General features: G+C 36.0%; 1 protein-coding gene and 1 pseudogene across 1 annotated transcript in view; both read right to left on the reverse strand.

Annotated features, from left to right (window-relative positions):
- LOC100463697 (ATP-binding cassette sub-family A member 3-like) overlaps positions 1-22,298 on the reverse strand; it is a 156,193-nt gene that overhangs the window by 52,035 nt on the left and 81,860 nt on the right. Inside the window, exons 15-18 of the mRNA XM_034669566.1 lie at positions 20,089-20,239; positions 13,398-13,496; positions 3,363-3,549; positions 833-1,133 (exon numbers count right to left, since the gene is read on the reverse strand). Coding sequence (XP_034525457.1) covers positions 833-1,133; positions 3,363-3,549; positions 13,398-13,496; positions 20,089-20,239 — 738 coding nt within the window. The remainder of the gene's footprint in view (positions 1-832; positions 1,134-3,362; positions 3,550-13,397; positions 13,497-20,088; positions 20,240-22,298) is intronic.
- On the reverse strand, positions 19,350-20,061 carry LOC109491240 (annotated as a pseudogene).

Raw genomic sequence — 22,298 nt, forward strand, 5'->3', positions numbered from 1 at the left:
GATGCATTTTCATCTCCCACAATGGAACCTAAAAGATAAAAGAGAAACAACTGGCCAAACTGCTCAGGCTCTATGCTAACCTAAACCAATACTGTCAACGAGGCAGCAGTTGAAGGAAATGCAAAGGAAACACCTGGAAGGAAATGATCAGCCTTGAAAGAGGACAAACTTGCGTCTTACAGATGGGATTTAGTGTAGTGAGTGAGTTAGTATTGTAGACTCCCACCAGGCAGTCCTAAAATCTAGTCCTACTCTAATACATACTAGATGCATTATTTGGGGCAGCTTAGTTAACATCTCCAAGCCTCAAGCAAGTATGATTGTTATAGAAATCAAGACAATTGAAATATTTAGAAAAGTTCTTGCCAAAAATAGTGTTCAGTACATGTAATCAATTATTATTACCACCTTCCAAATAAGTAAGTTCCGAGTAGCCTGCCCATAAAGTCTTCAACCTAACCTGTCTTAAAATATGGCTAATCTAGAGACTCCTGCGAAGACTTCCGGGATTTAGCACCACATTGTGAGCCTGGTTTTATGTGAGATTTTGTGCTAAATTTTACAAAACAAAGTATTTTAGTACTTCAATTCATTCCCTAGAAGGCATAGCAAATAGCTGGCAGACAAAGTGCCTCCATTAATAATTAACTTTTGTGGCCAGTCTCCTCGAAAGATGATTCTTGTCTCTGACTTGGCTGCCTTTATGAGATTGGTGAATATTTAGAAAGAAAAGAGCAATAGCTAAATATTCCAGTTAGGACCTCTCTTTGGAATTGATACAAGCAGGTTTTCATCTATTAGCTGTCTTTTTTTCTTTTTGAAAGAGCCTTACCTTTCACTTCCTGAAGTTTTTGTTTCTTAGCCTTTAGCATGATCTCAAGAATTTTTGTTAAATTCTGAGAGAAATTAGAACGGTCATCATCTGAGAAAGGCACAATGGTTTGACCATATTGTTCCAAGTCCATTTCCCTGGAAGTTTCAACTCTAGTTCTTGAAATTTGCATTGCTTTCATGAGAAAATAAACAATGCCCAGAAGCCCCAGTATCTGCATCAACATCATATTCCAGTTGCGCCAAGAGAACATAGCCCTCTTTAAGAACATGGCATAGAACTGCTGGCAGTTAAGAGACCACTGACAAGAGGAGAGAAAGATGGCATTACAATGGTTCAAACCTTAATGAAATTCACTGACATTCATTTTCTGAATCTTATGGTAGAAGATGATGTACACATTCTATAAATATATCCTTGAATAGAACACAGCCGCCATTAGCACAAAGGTAACAAGTAAAACTTCCTTTCTGGGGAATATGTTGAGGCTTGGCTTCTAATAAAATTATACTGGAGAACTCAAAAGGATTATTTTTATCACTAACACATTCATAGCATCCCTGGGCAGAACAATATGACATCAGTCTTCGTCAATATTAAATGATGATCCTTCAATCCTATCTCTATTTGATAAGTGAAGCATTCCCATAATGTGCATATATAACAAGTTTCCATTGCTAGCTTTTAATCCATGTGATATTGGATAGTCAGGAAACAGAAAATGTATTTGTTTTTAATCTGAGCTCGGTCAGTTTTAATTTTTTTTATTATGTTCAGTTAGCCACTGTATAGTACATCATTAGTTTTTGATGTAGTGTTCAATGATTCATTAGTTATGTATAACACCCAGTAAATTTATTTTTAAATTGCAATAATGTGCTCAGCACTTTTTCTTCAACTTCTAAATTTAAAGCAATGTGTCTAATTGTTAACTTGAAAAATGTACCTAAATATACTATTTTCTTTATTTTTTCAGGCTTTTTGGTCCATGTATAGTTTATTATATATTTTTTTGGATTAACAATAAAACCTGTTGCTTTAAATGTAGAGACTTCCCTGAAAAGCTAGTCTGAATATTGAAGAAAAGCATATAGAGGGTATTACTTGGATATGTAACCAATGGTTTAACAATATTCTCACGCTGTACTTCCCAACAATTTTGACACCCCATAATTCATCATGAAAAAAAATATCCCTAATCAATCAACCATTATTATCTGAGTGAAACAATCAGCATTTGGATGTTGTCACCGGCCAGAAATAAGGTAAAGTTTAGAAGGAAAATTTTTTCTCACGTTGTCCTCAAAGTAGAAAAATATGCTTTCTGACTTTTACAAGATGGCTTATTAGATATATTTCTAGAGTGAAAGAATATGCGAACATAAGAGTCAACTTTTCTAGACCAGTCTGCAAATCTTCCTTCATCTGCATCTTCATAAGAGAGGGAAACAGGGAAGAGTGACACAGCAGGAGAAATGAGCAAGCAAGGAGAGGAGAAAAATCACATTTTGTAACTGATTCTTGCCAAACATTTATGCAATTCGCATTTTACTAGTATTAACTCATTAAAACACTCAAATGGAGAATGAAAGTGAAGCACAAATATGTTAAATATCTTGGTCAAGGTCAAATAGCCAGTAAGTGATAGAACAGGAATTCCAGTTCCAATTGGCTCAAAATTCTGCCCTCTGGTTGTACAACAGCCACTCTGCTTCACAACTGGCTTGTAAACCCCTCAGTGAAGGCATGTGTATGGGCAACTCTGAGAAATGCTGATCATCTCAGAATTCTTAGTCTTGATTAGGGAAACTGTAAGGAATAGACAATCAGGGGACCAATGAAAGAAATTCTTGGCAATCCCATGAATTTTCCCACGCTAATGAGGGTACAGTTGGGGAATAATCCATTAGGGATTGCTAATGCATTCCAATGCATAAATTTAAGTGGCTTTCATGTACTGGATATTATACGCAACTGATAAATTATTGAACACTACATATGAAACTAAGTATGCACTGTATGGTGGTTAATTGAATTTAAATTTAAAGAAAATTTTAAATGGCTTTTATATGTGTAAATAGTGATAACTTTTGTAAGGACCTTTCTCCAACTCTGAATGAACTAACAATTTTAAAAACTGAGATAAGTGACTCAGAAATAATGCTGAGAGTAAAATCTGATTAACTATCATTTTTTAAAAGATTTTATTTGACAGAGAAAGAGACAGACAGTGAAAGAGGGAACACAGGCAGGGGGAGTGGGAGAGGAAGAAGTAGGCCCCCAGCAGAGAAGCCCGATGTGGGGCTCAATCCCAGGACCCTGGGATCATGCCCTGAGCCCAAGGCAGATGCTTAACGACCGAGCCACCCAGGCGGCCCATGATTAATATCATATTTTAACTTTTGAATTAGAAAATTGTATTGTTTTACAGGCTCTTCCTTACTTGGCCTTCCCTAGCTAAGAACGCCAAAGCCTCCTTTGAATTCAAACATTAAAATAAAATTTATCTTTTTATCCCATCCAAACATACCACTAACATTACATTCTTAGTGAAGATGCTCACCCCAGTATTAAACCTAATATTAGAGGGTTCACTTGTGGTGGGAGAGTATGCTCTCTCAAAATTTCTGGGCGCATTCATATTCTGGTTCATGTTTTCTCTTCTGTTTTTGTCCTTTAGGGATGGGGTCTGGAAATCTTCATCCTCTCTACTGACCCTACACACAAGAAAACATTCATTTTAACAAGAACAGTAGTTTCATTGCAAGATTTTCACAGTTGGTGGCAAAAATGTTTAAAAACAAACAGTTATATAATGTTAACATTAATATTGGATAAAATAAACTGAACTTAATCAACTTAAAGGTGTACGGCAGTATCTTTTTTTTATTTTTTTAAAGATTTTATTTATTTATTTGACAGAGAGAGAGAGGCAGTGAGAGAGGGAACACAAGCAGGGGGAGTGGGAGAGGAAGAAGCAGGCTCCCAACGGAGGAGCCCAATGTGGGCTCGATGCCTGAACGCCCAGGCCACACCCGAGCCGAAGGCAGAGGCTTAACGATGGAGCCACCCAGGCGCCCTGCGGCAGTATCTTTTTTTAGAAGAGAGAGTTGTTAAATTTCTTTTATTTTAAGGAATGATTCTAATTCTATCAGGGTTTTATTTTTATAATGTTTCTAAGTGTGTGCCAGTCTAACAGATTTGTTTTCTCAATGTTGCTCCAGGCAATCTAAACACCTGTAATGGTTTACAGAGCATATGAGCACATAGTTCAGTTATCCTCCAAGAGTTCACGACTCTGGGAAAACAAACTTTTCTATTTAATTTTAATATATGGGAGAAAATGATAAACAGAATCATAAAAATCATACTATACTGGGAGATCTGAGGTCCACCTGTGAGCATTTTCAAACTGATGAAATCTCATAATTTGAGGAGATAAATTTTTCATTCTAAACCAATGAGCCAGAAAGACCTTTTAATAACTTTCTTTTACCAGGACTACACACACAGAAAAGCATCAAGTACTGATTTGGTCTGATGACAATTTTTTTTTAATTTACTTATTTAAATAATTTTTATTTTGTTATATATGTCACCATACAGTACATCCCCAGCTTTTGATGCAATGTTCCATGATTCATTATTTGCATATAACACCCAGTGTTTTAAATTCAAGGTAGTATTTAGTGCTGTGTCTGGTCACTGTGATACTACAGTAATAGATACTGGTGAAAACAAGTACGGTTTTTATCTTGACTTTTTTCTCTAACTCCTTTATTAGGTTTTTATTAATTTTTATATACTTATAAGACATATTCAATGGGAAAAGTTTTTAAAGTTACAATAAACCAAAGGAAATGAATTCTTAAGATCTTATGACACAGGCAGATGTAAACGATATTTTTCTATATCTACATATGCACAGGCATGAATGTATGTATGCACATACATAAAAAGCAAAATTCGGATTATGCTAAAATATTACATTGTTATGCAACATGCTTTTAAAATTATTTACATTTATTTTAGGTGTTGGGAAAATTAGCCATATGCAGAAGAATGAAACTGGACCACTTTCTTACACCATACACAAAAATAAACTCCAAATGGATGAAAGACCTAAATGTGGGACAGGAATCCATCAAAATCCTGGAGGAGAACACAGGCAGCAACCTCTCTGACCTCAGCCACAGCAACTTCTTGCTAGACATGTCTCCAAAGACAAGGGAAACAAAAGCAAAAATGAACTACAGGAACTTCATCAGGATAAAAAGCTTTTGCACAGGTAAGGAAACAGTCAACAAAACTAAAAGGCAATCTATGGAATTGGAGAAGATATTTTCAAATGACTTATCAGATAAAGGGCTAGTATCCAAAACCAATAAAGAAATTATCAAATTCAACCCTACCTGAAAAAAATTCAGTTAAGAAATGGCTAGAAGACATGAAAAGACATTTCTGCAAAGAAGACATACAAATGGCCAACAGACCCATGAAAAAATGCTCAACATCACTCAGTGTCAGGGAAATACAAATCAAAACCACTGCAAGAAACTACCTCACACCAGTTAGAAATTTGGCTAAAATGAACAACACAGGAAAAAACAGATGTCAGTGGGGATGCAGAGAAAGAGGAACCCTCTTACACTGTTTGTGGGAATGTAAACTGGTGCAGCCACTCTGGAAAACAGTATGGAGGTTCCTCAAAAAGTTAAAAATAGAACTACCCTACAACCCAGCAACTGCACTACTAGGTATTTATCCAAAAGATACAAATATAGTGATCTGAAGGGGCACATACACCCCAATATTTACAGCAGCAAGGTCCACAATAGACAAGATATGGAAAGAACCCAGATGTCTATCGACAGATGAATGGATAAAGATAATGTGGTGTAAATATACAATGGAATATTAGTCAGCCATCAAAAAGAATGAACTCTTGCCATTGGAACAATGTGGATGGAACTAGAGCATATTATGCTAAGTGAAATAAGTCAGCCAGAGAAAGACAAATACCATAATTTAAGAAATAAAACAGACGAACATAGGGGAAGGGAAGGAGAAATAAAATAAGATGAAAACAGAGAGGGAGGCAAACCACAAGAGACTCTTAACTCTAGGAAATAAACTGAGGGTTGCAGGAGGGGAGGTCAGTGGGAGGGATAGAGTAATTGGGTGATGGGCATTAAGGAGGGCACTTGATGTAATGAGCACTGAGTATTATATGCAACTGCTGAATTACTAAATTCTACCCCAGAAAGTAATAATACAGTATATGTTAACTAAATTGAATTTAAATTAAACATTTTTTAAATAAATAAGATTATTGACATTCATTTTAGTATCTACATACTTACAGCATCATTTCTAATGACTACTAAATTTCATTTTACAGTACAGGTGTGCCAGTTTATTGGCCAATTGTTTAGATTGCTTTAACTTTTGCTTTGTTCCACATATGAGTGAAACCATATGATAATTGTCTTTCTCTGCTTGACTTACTTCACTTAGCATAATCCCCTCCAGTTCCATCCATGTCGATGTACTGGGTATTATACGTGACTAATGAATCATTGAACACTACATCAAAAACTAATGATGTACTATACAGTGACTAACTGAAAATTAAAAAAAAAGATTGCTTTAACTTTTTATTATTACAAACAATGCTGTGATAAACATGATTCCACATATATCACTATCCACAAAGAACAAAATTGCAGATGCAGAATATTCAAGAAAACTTATCTTGTCCAATTGCCCTTCAGAAGGAGTGTACTAACATACCCATGTCAGTTTATAAGACCTTCCTACTTCTCCACGTATTTACCAGAATAGTATTTTTTTATGATTGGCTGTTTTATTTTTAATTCCTTTGAATTAATTTGACCATTTACAGTTATTCTTTGAATTATTTTTTATCACTTGTCTAATTTCATATTGTGTTTTCATATTTTCCTTTTGGATTTAGAAGATATTCCTATGTATTAGAATTAATCTTTGTGATTTGTCTTTTAACTTTGATACATGAGATGTTTAGATTTTGTTTAGCCAAACATTTTCCTTTAAAGTTTCTGTACAGAAAAAGAGTAAATGTAAGAAAACACCCACTTCCCAAACTCGGGAAATTTTAACATTTTGTCAGTTTGAGCCAATCTTATAAATATATTACAAATAAATCTAAATCACCTTTGAACAAGATTGTCAATCCCATTGCCTTCCACCTCTTCCACCAAGTCAACTATGATGTTTTGTATGTAATCTTCCAGGTACTTTTTAAATACACTTTTAATGATAGCATAGGTTTAGATTTACAGAAAAGTATCAAACATAATACAGAAATTCTGTACACCCCTCACGCAGTTTCCCTATTGTTAACATCCTTCATTACCGTGGCATATTTGTCACGACTAAGAAACCAACGTTGGTAAATTGCTATTAATTAAACTCCACATTTTATTCACATTTCACTAGCTTTTCCCCTAAAGTCCATTTTCTGTTCCAGGATCCCATTCAGCATATGTTATATTTAGTCATTATGTCTCTTTAGTCTCCTCTGGTTTGTGAGAATTTCTTACACTTTCCTTGTTTTTCATAACCTTGGACATTCTGATCAGGTGTTTCATATAATGTTCCTCAATTTGGGTTTGTCTTATGTTTTTCTCATGGTTAGAATGGGGTTATGGCTTTTTGGGAAGAATATCGCAGAGGTGAAGTGCCCTCTTCCTCTTATATCGGGGGGGGGGGATACATGATATTAACATGACATATCACTGTGATGGAACTATCACTTTGATTACCTGGCCAAGGTAGTATTACATGAGTCCATACTGATATGAATAGAGGACTGAATGAATAAATGGAGAAGAGAGACAAATCTACCTTGCAGAACTCCAGATAATGTTATAGGTACTATTCCCTCCAGGAGGTGTATGTATTCAATCCCTCCTCCCCTTGAGTATGATCTGTGTCTAATGACATGCTTCTAAAGAATGGAGTACAAAATAGGGAGAAAAGGTAATTTTACAGTGGAGAAATAATGTATATTTTAATATTATTGTATATATGTTTACACATCCATAAACATGTATAGTTTTGTGTTAGGAGCTTAATGTTTTATATAAACGGTATATTTAGCAGTTCTGAAAAATGCTTTTTTTCCTCTAAAAGATTAGACATTTTATCTCTCCACGTTGACATGTGTATAAACAGAAATTTAGTTCATTTCTTCCAATTGATATATATCATATTTCATTACATAGGTATATTTTATTGTTACATTGTATTATTTATTCCAGTACTTTGCTATTACACACTTCAATGAATATCTCTGTATCTGTCTTCTGGGCAAATATGTGAGATTTCTCTAGAGTGTGTATCTAACAGTGGAATTTCTAGATTGTGGAAGGTGGGTATTTTCAACTCACTGGATATTGCCACATATTCACCAATGCAGTAGAACCAGCTTACTATATAATTGGCAGGATTTGAGAGTTCTTCTTTCCTTTTCATCAGCACAATACTGGATATGCATTGCCAAAGTTATTTTGCCCCTTCTAAGTCCTTTCTAAGTGCTCTCCTTAATACCCATCATCCATTTAGACTACCCCCCACCCCTCCCTCCATCAACCCTGTTTGTACTCTGTACTAAAGAGTCTTATGGTTTACTTCCCTCTCTTTTTTCCCCCTTCCTCTAAGTTCATGTTTTGTTTCTTAAATTCCACATATGAGTGAAATCATACGGTATTTGTCTTTCTCTCACTGACTTATTTCGCTTAGCATGATACCCTCTAGTTCCATTTACATTGTTGCAAATGGCAAGATTTCATTCTTTTTGATGGCTAATATTCCATTGTATATATATACCACATCTTCTTTATCCATTCATCTGTCGATGGACATCTAGGGTCTTTCCATAGTTTGGCTATTGTTAATAATACTGCTATAAACATCAGGGTACATGTACCCCTTTGTAGCTGTATTTTTGTATCCTTTGGATAAATACCTACTAGTGCAATTACTAGCTTGTAGGGTAATTCTATTTTTAACTTTTTGAGGAACCTCCATATTGTTTTCCAGAGTGGCTGCACCAGTTTGCATTCCCACCAACAGTGGAACAGGTTTCCCCTTCTCCACATCCCCACCAACATGTGTTTTTTCCTGTGTTGTTCATCTTAGCCATCCTTTATAAGATGGTATCTTACAGTGGGTTTTCATTTGTGTTTCCCTGACGATAAGTGATGTTGAGCATCTTTTCATGTGTCTGTTAGCCATCTTGATGTCTTCTTTGGAAAACTGTCTATTCAAGTTGAGTAAAGAAAGGGTTAAGGTATAGGCAGGGAGAAATAGGGGGCCTTTAACTAGGCTCTGAAACTATTCCTGGCAGGCAGAAGCCCTAAGACAGAGTGAACAAGAGATAAGGGAATAAACCTGACCACCTGGTCCTGGATATTAGGGTGTATTTTTCCTTGGCAGCTACATTGTAATCACAAAATGACCAGACCTCAAAGAAGTAAGTCATTAAGGATGTTATCAATAGTCCTTGCTCAAACCAAGGTGGCACAAGAATCGCAAGGCTGCAAGGTCTCTGGTCAAGTTTTCAATAAAAGACCGGTCCTAAAAACCCTCAGTGGCAACCCATTCGGGTCTCCTCTCACTCTAGACAGCTTTTTCTTTCCTTTCTACTCTTACCTTCACTTAATAAACTTATACCTCACTTCACCCTTTTGTGTCCACCTGATTCATTCTTCGACTCTGTGAGACAAGAACCCTGCAATCCTGTAACAATGTCTTCTGCCCATTTCTTAATTGGATTATTTGTTTTTTTGGGTATTGAGTTTGATAAGTTCTTTATAGATTTTTGATACAAACCCTTTATCAGATATGTCATTTGCAAATATCTTCTCCCATTACATTGCTTGACTTTTAGTTTTGTTGATTTTTTCCTTTGCTGGACAGAAGCTTTTTATCTTGATGAAGTCCCTAAAGTTCATTTTTGCCTTTGTTTCCCTTGCCCCCAGCGATGTGTTTTATAAGAAGTTGCTGCAGGCGAGGTCAAAGAGATTGCTACCTCTGTTCTCCTTTTGATGGTTCCCTGTCTCACATTGAGATCTCTTATCCATTTTGAATTTATTTTTGTGTATGGTGGAAGAAAGTGGTCCAGTTTCATTCTTCTACATTGCTGTCCAGTTTTCCCAACCCCATTTGTTGAAAAGACTGTCATTTTTCCATTGGATATTCTTTCCTGCTTTGTCAAAGATTAGTGGACCATATAGTCATCGGCCCATTTGTGGGTTTTCTATTCTGTTCCATTGATCTATGTGTCTGTTTTCGTGCCAGTATCATACTGGCTTTGTAATACAGCTGGAAATTTGGAATTGTGGTACCTCCAGCTTTGCTTTTCTTTTTCAAGATTGCTTTGGTTATTCAGGGTCTTTTGTGGTTCCATAAAAATTTTAGGATTGTTGAAGATTTTTTATTTATTTGAGAGAGAGAGAACGTGCAAGTTGGTAGAGGGGAAGAGGAAGAGAGAGAATCCTCAAGTAGACTCCCTGCTTTGCTGAGCAGGAAGCCTGATATGGGGCTCAATCCCAAGACCCTGACATCATGACCTCAGCAGAAATCAAGAGCTGGATGTTTAATCAACTGAGCCACTGAGGCATTAGGATTAATTGTTCAAGCTCTGTGAAAAATGCTTGTTGTTATTTTGATAGGAATTACATTAAATGTGTAGATTGCTTTGGGTAGTATAGACATTTTAACAATATTTGTTATGCCAATCCATGAGCATGAAATGTTTTTCTATTTCTTTGTGTCCTCTTCAATTTCTTTCATACATGTTCTATAGTTTTCAGAGTACAGATCTTTTACCTCTTTGGTTAGGTTTATTACTAGGTATTTTATGGGTTTTGGTACCATTGTTTTTTGTTCTTTGTTTGCTTTTGTTTTTTAAGATTTTGTTTTTAAGTAATTTTTTTTAAAAGATTGTATTTATTTATTTGACAGAGAGACAGCCAGCGAGAGAGGGAACACAGCAGGGGAGTGGGAGAGGAAGAAGCAGGCTCCCAGCGGAGGAGCCCGATGTGGGACTCGATTCCGGAATGCCAGGATCACGCCCTGAGCTGAAGGCAGATGCTTAATGACTGCGCTACCCAGGTGCCCCTGTTTTTAAGTAATTTCTATACCCAACATGGGGCTCAAACTCGAAATCCTGAGATCAAGAGTCACATGCTCCACTGACAAGCCAGTCAGGCACCCTGGTTTTTGGTACAATTGTAAATGGGATTGACTCCTTGATTTCTCTTTCTGCTGCTTCATTATTGGTATAGGAATGCAACAGATTTCTGTACATTGATTTTGTATCCTGCAACTTTGCTGAATTTATCAGTGGAGTCTTTTTGGTGGAGTCTTTCAGGTTTTCTACATAGAGTATCATGTCATCAGTAAATAATTAAAGTTTCACTTCTTCCTTGCTGATATGGATGCTTTTTCTTTTCTTTTTTTTTTTTCTTTTTTGTCTGACTGCTGAGGCTACGACTTCTAGGATTAAGTTAAACAGTAATGGTAAGAGTGGATATCCCGGTCTTGTTCCTGACCATCCTGAGCTTTTCCCCATTGAGGATGATATCAGCTGTGGGCCTTTCATATATGGCCTTTATGATGTTGAGGTATGTTCCATCTATCCCTACTTTGTTGAGGGTTTTTATCAAGAATGAATGCTGTACTTTGTCAAACGCTTTTTCTTTTTCATTTATTTTATTTTATTTTTTTATTATATTATGTTAGTCACCATACAGTACATCCCTGGTTTCTGATGTAAAGTTCGATGATTCATTAGTTGTGTATAACACCCAGTGCACCATGCAATACGTGCCCTCCTTACTACCCATCACCAGTCTATTCCAAATGCTTTTTCTGCATCTATTGACAGGATCATATGTTTCTTATTCTTTCTTTTATTAATGTGGTATATCACGTTGGTTTATTTGTGAATATTGAACCACCCCTGCAGCCCAGGAATAAATCCCACCTGATTAAGGTGAATAATTCTTTTCATGTACTGTTAAATTTGATTTGCTAGTATCTTGTTGATAATTTTTGCATCCATGTTTATCAGGGACCTTGGCCTATAATTCTCCTTTTTAGTGGGGTCTTCGTCTGGTTTTGGAATCAAAGTAATGCTGGCCTCATAGAATGAGTTTGGAAGTTTTCCTTCCATTTCTATTTTTTTTTGAAGTTTGAGAAGAATAGGTATTAACTCTTCTTTAAATGTCTGGTAGAATTCCCCTGGGAAACAATCTGGCCCTGAACTTTGGTTTGTTAGGAGAGTTTTGATTACTGATTCAATCTCTTTGCTGTTTATGGGTCTCTTCAAATTTTCTATTTCTTCCTGTTTCAGTTTTGGTAGTTTGTAAGTTTCTAGGAATTTATCCATTTCTTCCAGATTGCCCAGTTTGTTGACATATAATTTTTCATAATATTCTCTTATAACCTCTCCTCCTTCATTCATGTTTTTATTTATTTGGGTTCTTTCTCTTTTCTTTTGATAAGTCTGGCGAGGGGGTTATCAATTTTATTAATTCTTTCAAAGAACCAGCTCTTAATTTTATTGATCTGTTCTACTGGTTTTTTTGTTGTTGTTGTTGCTGTTGTTGCTTCTATACCATTTATTTCTCCTCTATTCTTTATTATTTTCCTTTTTCTGCTGGCTTTAGGCTTTATTTGCTATTCCTTTCCTAGTTCTTTTAGGTGTAAGTTGGGTTGTGTATTTGAGACTTTTCTTACACCTTGAGGTAGGCCTGTATTGCAAAATACTTCCCTTAGTCATTACTCCATGAATCAGTGAGACTGACAACATTGTTTCTAAGCCTAAGAGAATGAAGCTTAGAAAAGTCCAGAGGAGACTTTTTGTGAGGTCTTTGACTGCTAACCAGTTGGCCTTCCCTTAGCAGTATCCTGAAATCTCTGGGCACCTTCTCTTTGAGCTTTCACACAGTGCAAGGTAATCTCAGAACACAAACCATGGACAATTTAAGTAGGTTACAGAGATGTGATTAGATGCAAGATTTTAAAGTCATCCTCAGGAAGACCTCCAATTTAGATACCGGACTTTTGCTGTGACCACATAAATTCTCTTTGCTCTAGGCCAATCTTAAGGCCCTACTCCCAAAAGGCACAGGCACCGAAACACAAACCCAAAAGTTTCATAACTTTTCCACCCAATACTCCTCTACCCTGGGAATTTAGTACCTGGGTTTAGTTACTTGTTTTCTGCAGTTCCATAGCCTCACAATTTGCAGGGAAGATTCTGTCTCCCCAGCTCACTGAACTGCTGTTCTCACCCTAGTCCCACAATTCATAGCAACCTCAGTCCAGCAGAGGAGCAAGGGGCATATACTGGTCTGTTGGCATTCATAGAAGATTACCATACCTAACAACCTAATACTATGTCTTTGATTACTCCAGCCCCATATAGGATGGGGTTTGATTTCAAAATGTAATCTGATTATAGAGGAAAAGATTTTTCCTCTCTCCTGGCCCCCCAAGCATCATTACTCACCTAAGGAAAACTTCTTCCATGGTAGTGATCGAGACACCAAAGCTACCAATGCCCAGCTCTGTCTGCCTGTTTTCCAGATCAGTAAGAAGGTCTTTAAACCTAGAAGAAGGAGAAGAAGGGAGAAAGCTACCAACAAAACAGATTACTTTCATATTAATATTTCTTGTTCCCAATTAATTTCCTTCAGCAGCGGGAAAAATGTAGCTCATCCTTCACTGCAATGCTTGTTACAGTTCCCATAGCTCCAATGAATCAGAAATGTGGAAAATATAAGGGGAAAAAACTACCAAACTGCTTTCATAAACTGCTTCCTGGTTTTCTGATAAAATTATCAACTGACTTTATATATTAACATTCATCTCTAATTAAGATTTAATTTACTTAATACATGCTACACTTCCTATAAAATACTAAATCAAAAAGGAAAAATGTTTTCAAATTATTAAGGAACAGAAGAAACAACACAGACAATGAAGTAAAAATAATAGAAAGCAGGGGCTGGAAGAGAATCGTTTCCTCACATATCAGGTAGGTTTTGTGCCATTTCAGGAAAATGTGATGGAGTGCCATCGAGGTTTCTGAAGAATAGTTTTTTCTGAGATTTATGTTTTTCTACTTTAGAAGATCATCTACTCCAGAAACCTAATCGGTTGTTGAACCTATCTCTACTATGTTCTCTCTAAGGAGTGAACGTGACCACAAAAAGGAGACTTTTTCCATTTTGGAAAATTCTGTCAAAATTTTCTCTATTTTTTGAGCCAAAATTAGATTCACCTCACTCTATCTCATAATTAGTGGGAGAAGTAAGTTTCAGAACATTACTCTGACATGTTTATCAATATAATAATAAATATGCATGTAATATGCACACATGTGTATCAGTGTATGCACAGCAAAATCTTCTAAAATTTTTAAAAAATTCTGAACCACTTTATTGAGGCATGATTGACATGCATACATACATACAAGCTGTACATATTCAATATACACCATCAAGGACATAGACAGATTCATCAACTCCCAAAATTTCCTATCTCATTCATTCATTCATTCATTCATTCATCCATTCATTTTTGTAGTAAGAACACAATATAAGATCTTTCCTTGTGGAAAATTTTAAGTACACAATACAGCATTGTTAGCTACAGGCACTATGCTGTTTAGTGGATCTCCAGAACTTACAGTTCTTACAAAAACTGAAACTTTGGATCCTTGACAATCACCTCCCCATCTTCCTCTCCCCATAGCTCCTGGATACCATGATTCTACTCCATACTTCTATGAGTTTGACTATTTTTGATTCCACATATAAGGGAAATTATGCAGTATTTGTCTTTGTGTCTGGTTTATATCACTTAGCATAATGTCTTCTAGATCCATCCATCCATATTGTCACAAATGGCAGGATTTCCTTCTTCTTTGAGGCTGAATAATATTTCATGGTATATATATACCAATATTCTTTATCTATTCATCCATAGATGGACATTTAGGTTGTTTCCATACCTTGGTTATTGTGAATAATGCTGCAATAAACATGAGACAGCAAGTGTGTCTCTTTGAGATCCTGATTTCAATTCCTCTTGATAAATACCCAGAAGTGGGATTGCTGAATCATATGGTAGCTCTATTTTTAGTTTTGAGTAATCTCCATACTATTTTTTTAAACTTTTATATGAAGAATTTAATTATCTATACACGGAACTAATTCAAAAGGGTGATAAAGCTGCAGGTTTATATATTTATATATCTATACTATTTTCTGCATAAAAAAGTCTCAAGCAATACACAACAAACTCAAACCGTAAGAGTAACTATTTCTGAGGAGAAGGATTATGGGATCCTTTGACTTTTTAATTCATTCAATGCTGTAATGAGAAACTTTAGTAGTAATTGTGTTTTTGTGTATATATGTTGGTTAAACAGCAGACTCTGGCCTCTTTAGGGCTGGTGAAATCAGAAAATTTAAAACAGGGGCGCCTGGGTGGCACAGCGGTTAAGCGTCTGCCTTTGGCTCAGGGCGTGATCCTGGCGTTGTGGGATCGAGCCCCACATCAGGCTCCTCCGCTAGGAGCCTGCTTCTTCCTCTCCCACTCCCCCTGCCTGTGTTCCCTCTCTCGCTGGCTGTCTCTATCTCTGTCGAATAAATTAATAAAATCTTTAAAAAAAAAAAAATTTAAAACAAAAATTTTTAATGAATCATCGAGCATTATTATTAGCATTATTATCCTTATTTCTGATTAAAAAAGTAGTAAATACAGAAAATTTGGATAATACAAATGTTTAAAAAAGAAAATAAAAATGGTTTTACTACCCAGAAAAAACACCACTGTTAAAAATGTGATATGCTACTTTGATTCTATTTTTTAACTTTCATTTCCATATATTGCATATTGTTATCCTACATTATAGGATTCTATACCCAGCTTTTAAATTTAATGTTATGAGTGTTTTTCTATGAAAATATAAATTTCAAAGATTGATTCTTATTCCATTGTATGAATGTTCTATAATTGAATTAAGTTTACTTTATTGTTGGGAATTTAGATGTTTCTAGATGTTTCATTAGAAAACAATTATGTCCTGGAATTGTTGGGTCAAACTTTGTGAATATTTTTAAGAGTTTCCCACTACTATTATATAAAGAGGAAATTTCACAAAATCATTATCAATGCTTACTATTACCATTTTAAATTTTTTCTTCCTTGGGGCACCTGGGTGGCTCAGTCGGTTAAGTATCAGGTCATGATCCCGGAGTTCCAGGGATAGAGCCCCATGTCGGGCTCCCTGCTCAGTGGGGAGTCTGCTTCTCTTTCTCCCTCTACCCCTCTCCCTGCTCCTTCTCTCTCTCTTGCTCACTCACTCTTTCTCAAATAAATAAAAAAAATCTTTAAGAAAAAAAGTTTTTCTTCCTCTAAAAGCAAAAAAATTCTAATAAAATCTAGCTTAAATTTGCTCTTATTATTAGTGATTTAGAAGAGTTTTCTATATAGATAGGAAATTTCCATATCTCTTAATGAAAATGCTTTCTCACTTAAATACTAATTTTCTTGATACAAAAGTAATGTTTAACTATAAAACATTTAGAAACTATAGATAAAAATGTACAAATATAGGATGACAGATTGTGGCCATTCAAATCAATGTGTAGTGGTATCTAATTATTGTTTTAATTTGCGTTTACCTGATATGAGGTGAGCATCTTCTCATATGTTTATTTGCCAAACATATGTCTTTGGTGAGGTGTCTGTTAAAGTCTTTGGCCCATTTTTAGGTGTGTCTGAGTGGCACAGGCAGTTAAACATCAGACTCTTGGTTTTGGCTGAGATTATGATCTCATGGGTCAAGAGACAGTGCCCCGTGTTGGAATCCTCAATACATAGTCTGCTTGAGATTCTTTGTCTACCTTTTCTCTGCCCCTCCCTACATGCTTTCTCTTTCTCTCTCTCTCTAAAATAAATAAATAAATCTTTTTTAAAAAAAGTCTTTGGCCAATTTTTTTTTATTTAAACATTTTTCTTTTATTTTCCTGAAATCATTAATGTTTTCTCTCCTCTCCTGCCTTTCTCCTTTTGGCCAATTTTAAAATTGGGTTCTATGTTTTCTTATTGTTGTGTTCTAAGAGTTCTTCAAATATTTTGGATAACAGTCCTTTATCAGATGTGTCTTCGGCAAATATTGTTCCCATTCTGTGACTTGTCTTCTAATTCTCTGGATATTGCCCATTATAGAGCAGAGTTTTCATTTTAATAAAGCCCAGCTTTTTTTAATAACATTTTTTTATTATATCATGTTAGTCACCATACAGTACATCCCTAGTTTTTGATGTAAAGTTCCATGATTCATTACTTGCGAATAACACCCAGTGTTCCATGATTTGTTTCAGAGATCCTGCCATTGGTGTAACTAAAAACTCACTGCCATATAGATTTTCTCCTAGATTATCTTCTTTCTTTTTTAAAGAAAGTGTTTCCTTTTTTTTTTTAAGGTTTTATTTATTTATTTGACAGAGAGAAAGAGACAGCCAGCGGGAGAGGGAGCACAAGCAGGGGGAGTGGGAGAGGAAGGAAGCAAGCTTCCCACTGAGCAGGGAGTCTGATGCGAAGCTGGATCCCAGGACCCTGGGATCACGCCCTGAGCTGAAGGCAGTTGTTTAACGACTGAGCCACCCAGGCGCCCCTCTCCTAGATTACCTTCTAGAAGTTTTATAGTTTCTCATTTTACATTTAGACCTACAATCCATTTTGAGTTAATTTTTGTGAAGGGTATAAGATATGTGTCTAGATTAATTTGTTTGCATATGGATGTCCAGTGGTTCTAGCATCATCTGTTGGAGACCATCTTTTCTCCACTGTATTGCCTTTGTTCCTTTGACAAAGATCAGTTGACTATATTTATGTTGGTCTATTTCTGGGCATGCTGTTCTGTTCCATTGATCTATTTTTCTTTTTTTCTTTTTTTAAATTTATTATGACATGTTAGTGACCATACATTGATCTATTTTTCTATTCTTTCACTAATAACACACTGACATGATGCTAAGTGAAATAAGTCAAGCAGAGAAAGACAATTATCATATGATTTCTCTCATCTATGGAACATAAGAACTAGGAGGATCAGTAGGGGAAGAAAGGGATAAAGAAAAGGGGGGTAATCAGAGGGGGGAATGAAACATGAGAGACTATGGACTGTGAGAGGCAAACTGAGGACTTCAGAGGGGAGGGGGTGGGGGAAGGGGATAGCCTGGTGATGGGTAGTAGGGAGGGCACGTATTGCATGGTGCACTGGGTGTTATACGCAACTAATGAAGCATCAAACTTTACATCGGAATCTGGGGATGTACTGTATGGTGATTAACACAATATAATAAAATAAAATTTAAAAAAAATAATAATAACACACTGACATGATTGTGGCAGATTTATAGCAAGTCTTGAAATTGGTCAGTGTCAGTCCTCCAACTTTGTTCTCCTTCAATATTGTGTTGCCTATTTTGGGTCTTGTGCCTTTCCATATAAACTCTAGAATCAATTTGTTGATATCCATCAAATAACTTATTGGGATTTTCATTAGGATTGCACTGAATCAAGGAGTGCCTGGGTAGCTCAGTTGGTTGAGGGTCTGACTCCTGATCTCAGCTCAGGATTTGATCTAAGGGTTGTGAGTTTAAGCCTCATGCTGGGCATGGAACATACTTTAAAAAAAGGGGGGGGGTGCATTGAATTATAGAGCAAGTTGGGAAAAACTGACATCTGATGATATTGAATCTTCCTATACATAAACATAAAATATCTTGTTTTTTAGTTTTTTTTATTTCATTCATCCAAGTTTGGTAGTTTTCCTCATATGGAACTTGTATATATTTGGTAGACTTATACCTAAGTATTTCATTTTTGGAGGTGCTAAATTTTACAAGTGTGTTTATAATTTCAAATTACATTTACTCATTGCCAATATATAGGAAATTCATTTACTTTTGCATGTTATATTAACTTTGTATACTGCATCTTTGCTATAATCACTTATTAATTCCAGGAGGTTTTTTGTTTTTGTTTTTGTCAATTCTTTCAGACATTTTGTATAAGATGATCATGTCATCTGTAAACAAAGGCAGTTTTATTTCTTCCTTCCTAATCTAAATACATTTCCTTGTCTTTTCTTATTACATTGGCTAGGACTTCCAGCATAATGTTGGAAACCTGTGGTGAGAGAGGACTTCCTTGCTTTGTTCCCAATATTAATAGGAAAGCTTCGAGTTTCTCACCACTGAGTATGATGTTAGCTATAGGCTTTTTGTAGATAATTCTTATCCAGTTGAAGAAGTTCCCCTCAATTTATCTTCTTTTGAGAATGCCAACAAGTTTGCTTAAGGGAATATGAAGCTAGTAATTACATCTTGCAAGAAGATGAAGTTGGCACAGTCCCTGGAAGTTTATAAGTTTCCTCTTACCTTTAGTTTCTGTCTTTTGCAGTTTGCCTGGCTTTGCCAATGACATAGCCCCAATTGCCATATGAAACTCCTGATGTAGAGCTGTGCACGGTCATTCACACTGTAAGACCCTAACATGAAGCCAGAGCCAAAAGGTCTAACAGCACTGTACAGTGTATATGCATGTATATACATGGCCACTCTCTGCAAGATGTTTTAATGGAAGATTATAGCCAAAATTAGATCTAAAGTTGGAAGCTTTTTCTCTTGCAATGTCTGCTAAAAAATGAGCATCTGCCAACAAACCTGCAAGTGCCATTCCAAAAACTGATCAACATTAAAAAGTCACTTGTTGGAACCTTCTTTGTAAAGTTTAGAAAGGACTAGATTTTCTACCCCAAAGACAATGCCATCTTTATATATGATTCCAATAGCTGTACTACTATTTTCCACAGCCTGCATAGCATATACAACTTGAAAAACTCTTCCATCAGGACAGAATGCAGAGGCTGACAGGTCATACCCTGCCCCGACTGAGCTCACTGTGCTGAAACCTCCAGGGATTCAAGGCCTAAACCACACTGGAGCCTCAGACTAGTAACAGGCTCTCTCACTGGCTGCCTTGGAAAGTAAAGTTTTGACTATTACTTGTCAAGCGGCAACCTGAAAGAATCTACTTGACAAGCCCAAAGAAACCTGGAAAAGTAATAGTTATTTCTGGTAACCTAATACCATTTAACTAAACAGTCTCTGGATCCGTACCTGTGTGTGTACTCTTTGGGTAGGATAAATGATAATTCAGCTGCAACATTGCTCTCCAATCTGGCGTCAGGTATATGCTGATCAACCACTTGAGTAATTCCTTCAACATTACAATGAGGTTCCTTCACCATAATTATGTGGTATCCCACACCTGAAAACATCCATTAAAAATTTTTTTTAAATGTAACCTTTCAAATTAAACACTCCCCTCCCCCCCTCCAAAATAGGCTCTTGCCTGTTAAAAATTTCATTTTTTTTTAATTTTTTTTTTTAAGATTTTTTAATTTATTTATTCGACAGAGATAGAGACAGCCAGCGAGAGAGGGAACACAGCAGGGGGAGTGGGAGAGGAAGAAGCAGGCTCATAGCAGAGGAGCCTGATGTGGGGCTCGATCCCATGACGCCGGGATCACGCCCTGAGCCGAAGGCAGACGCTTAACCGCTGTGCCACCCAGGCGCCCCAAAAATTTCATTTTTTAAGAGGAATCCTTTTTGTGCTTAGGAGCAAATGGGTTTCAAATTACCTTCACCTCATTCCTCTTAGTCAGTTCCTGACTCTTTAACCTTTGGATGTATAGGTTTCATACTCTTACCAGAATTTAAACTTGGTAAAGTTTCATTGTTTTATATCTTTTTCGGATTTTCTTCCTTCCATTGTTCTTTAAATACTTAATGCTTACTCACCACATTTCACACACATGTCAAAAGTGGAAACTTTTACCTCACTATATTAATGAATGAAACCTATAAAGTTTCACCTCACTGTACTAGGAAGTCTTCACTTCCTGTGAAAACAGGCCATGTGGACTTCCAACACCAAGTCTGCCTGATCTATTCAGGATTTTATACACATGCACATGTTCATGTGCATGTTCGTGCACACACATGTGTATAGGTATACACACATACTCATCCTTCTCGTCTTGTTGCTCTTATTCTTATTGTATCATTCATCACTTTAAGGTGGCTTACTGTTATATCCTAGAATGGAGCTTTTGAATCCACTATTTCTAACTTCTTCTTATATGTACATTTGCACATCTAATGAAAACCACTTTCGTTGTTTTTTTTTTTCTCAATGCCTTTCCATTTTCTACCCCTACTCATCAAACTTCATTTCTTAGTGATCCTCCCAAAAAACCTTCTGATCCAGGCTGACTTCCTCATTGTTCTAAGGGTAAAAAAGGCCCATTTTTTCCCTCTTGCTTNGTTCTAAGGGTAAAAAAGGCCCATTTTTTCCCTCTTGCTTTTACTTACTTATCCAATTTCCTTAAAAATTGTGTTCTTTTCTCCATTGCCTTTATGAAGTCTGCAACTGAACACACTCTATGGATAATCAATATACTTGAGTAATACTTTTGTGTCTACTATGGAAATATCAATTTCTATATCCTCATCTGTAAGTATAAAAGCATTCAACAATGAGAGTCTCTCTCTCTTTTTTTTATGTTAGTCATCATACAGTACTTCATTAGTTTTTGATATAGTGTTCCATGATTCATTATTTGTGTATAAACCAACATCCTTTTTGATGGGAAAGTGGTAGCACATGAGTGCGAAGCATGGGCCTTGGTGTTAGAGGGATCCACATCCACTTACTCACATGGTTTGAATACATTACTTAATATGAGCCCCAGTATTCTTCTTCATAAAAATGGTGATGTCATAAAATTAGATGAGATAATGTATGTAAATATGAATATAATAATTCACCTATAATGTGAGTTGGATGAATGAATTCAAATACTGAATTCATTATTAATAGAATGATATCATGTTTAACTATTCTCATTAATTTGTCTCCTCCCAATTTTGATGCACTCACTGCTGGAGCCATGTAATTTCAGAACAAATTACATAGGTTTTTGTATTGTTCATTTTCAATGTACTAGTTTTACTGACTAACCAGACTATATGTTTATCAAAATCAAGACAGTTTTATGCCACAGTTCGGTCATTTTCTGTTCTATAAATTCTTGTTGATCAACTGCCACATCTCAGGAATATTCATGAAAATAAACTTGAAAGCATTTAACTCATTACACTGGGAGTTAGATATTGATTTGATTGAAAAGGGTCAGAAATGGCCCCGTATATCCAAGGAACTGTTGAAAAGGAAAAACAAAGCTGGGGCATCAAAATGCCAGATTTTGAGCTGTACTACAAAGCTGTGATCACAAAGACAGCACGGTACTGGCACAAAAACAGAC

This window comes from Ailuropoda melanoleuca, chromosome 10 (genome assembly GCF_002007445.2).
Source record: "Ailuropoda melanoleuca isolate Jingjing chromosome 10, ASM200744v2, whole genome shotgun sequence".
Taxonomy (NCBI): domain Eukaryota; kingdom Metazoa; phylum Chordata; class Mammalia; order Carnivora; family Ursidae; genus Ailuropoda; species Ailuropoda melanoleuca.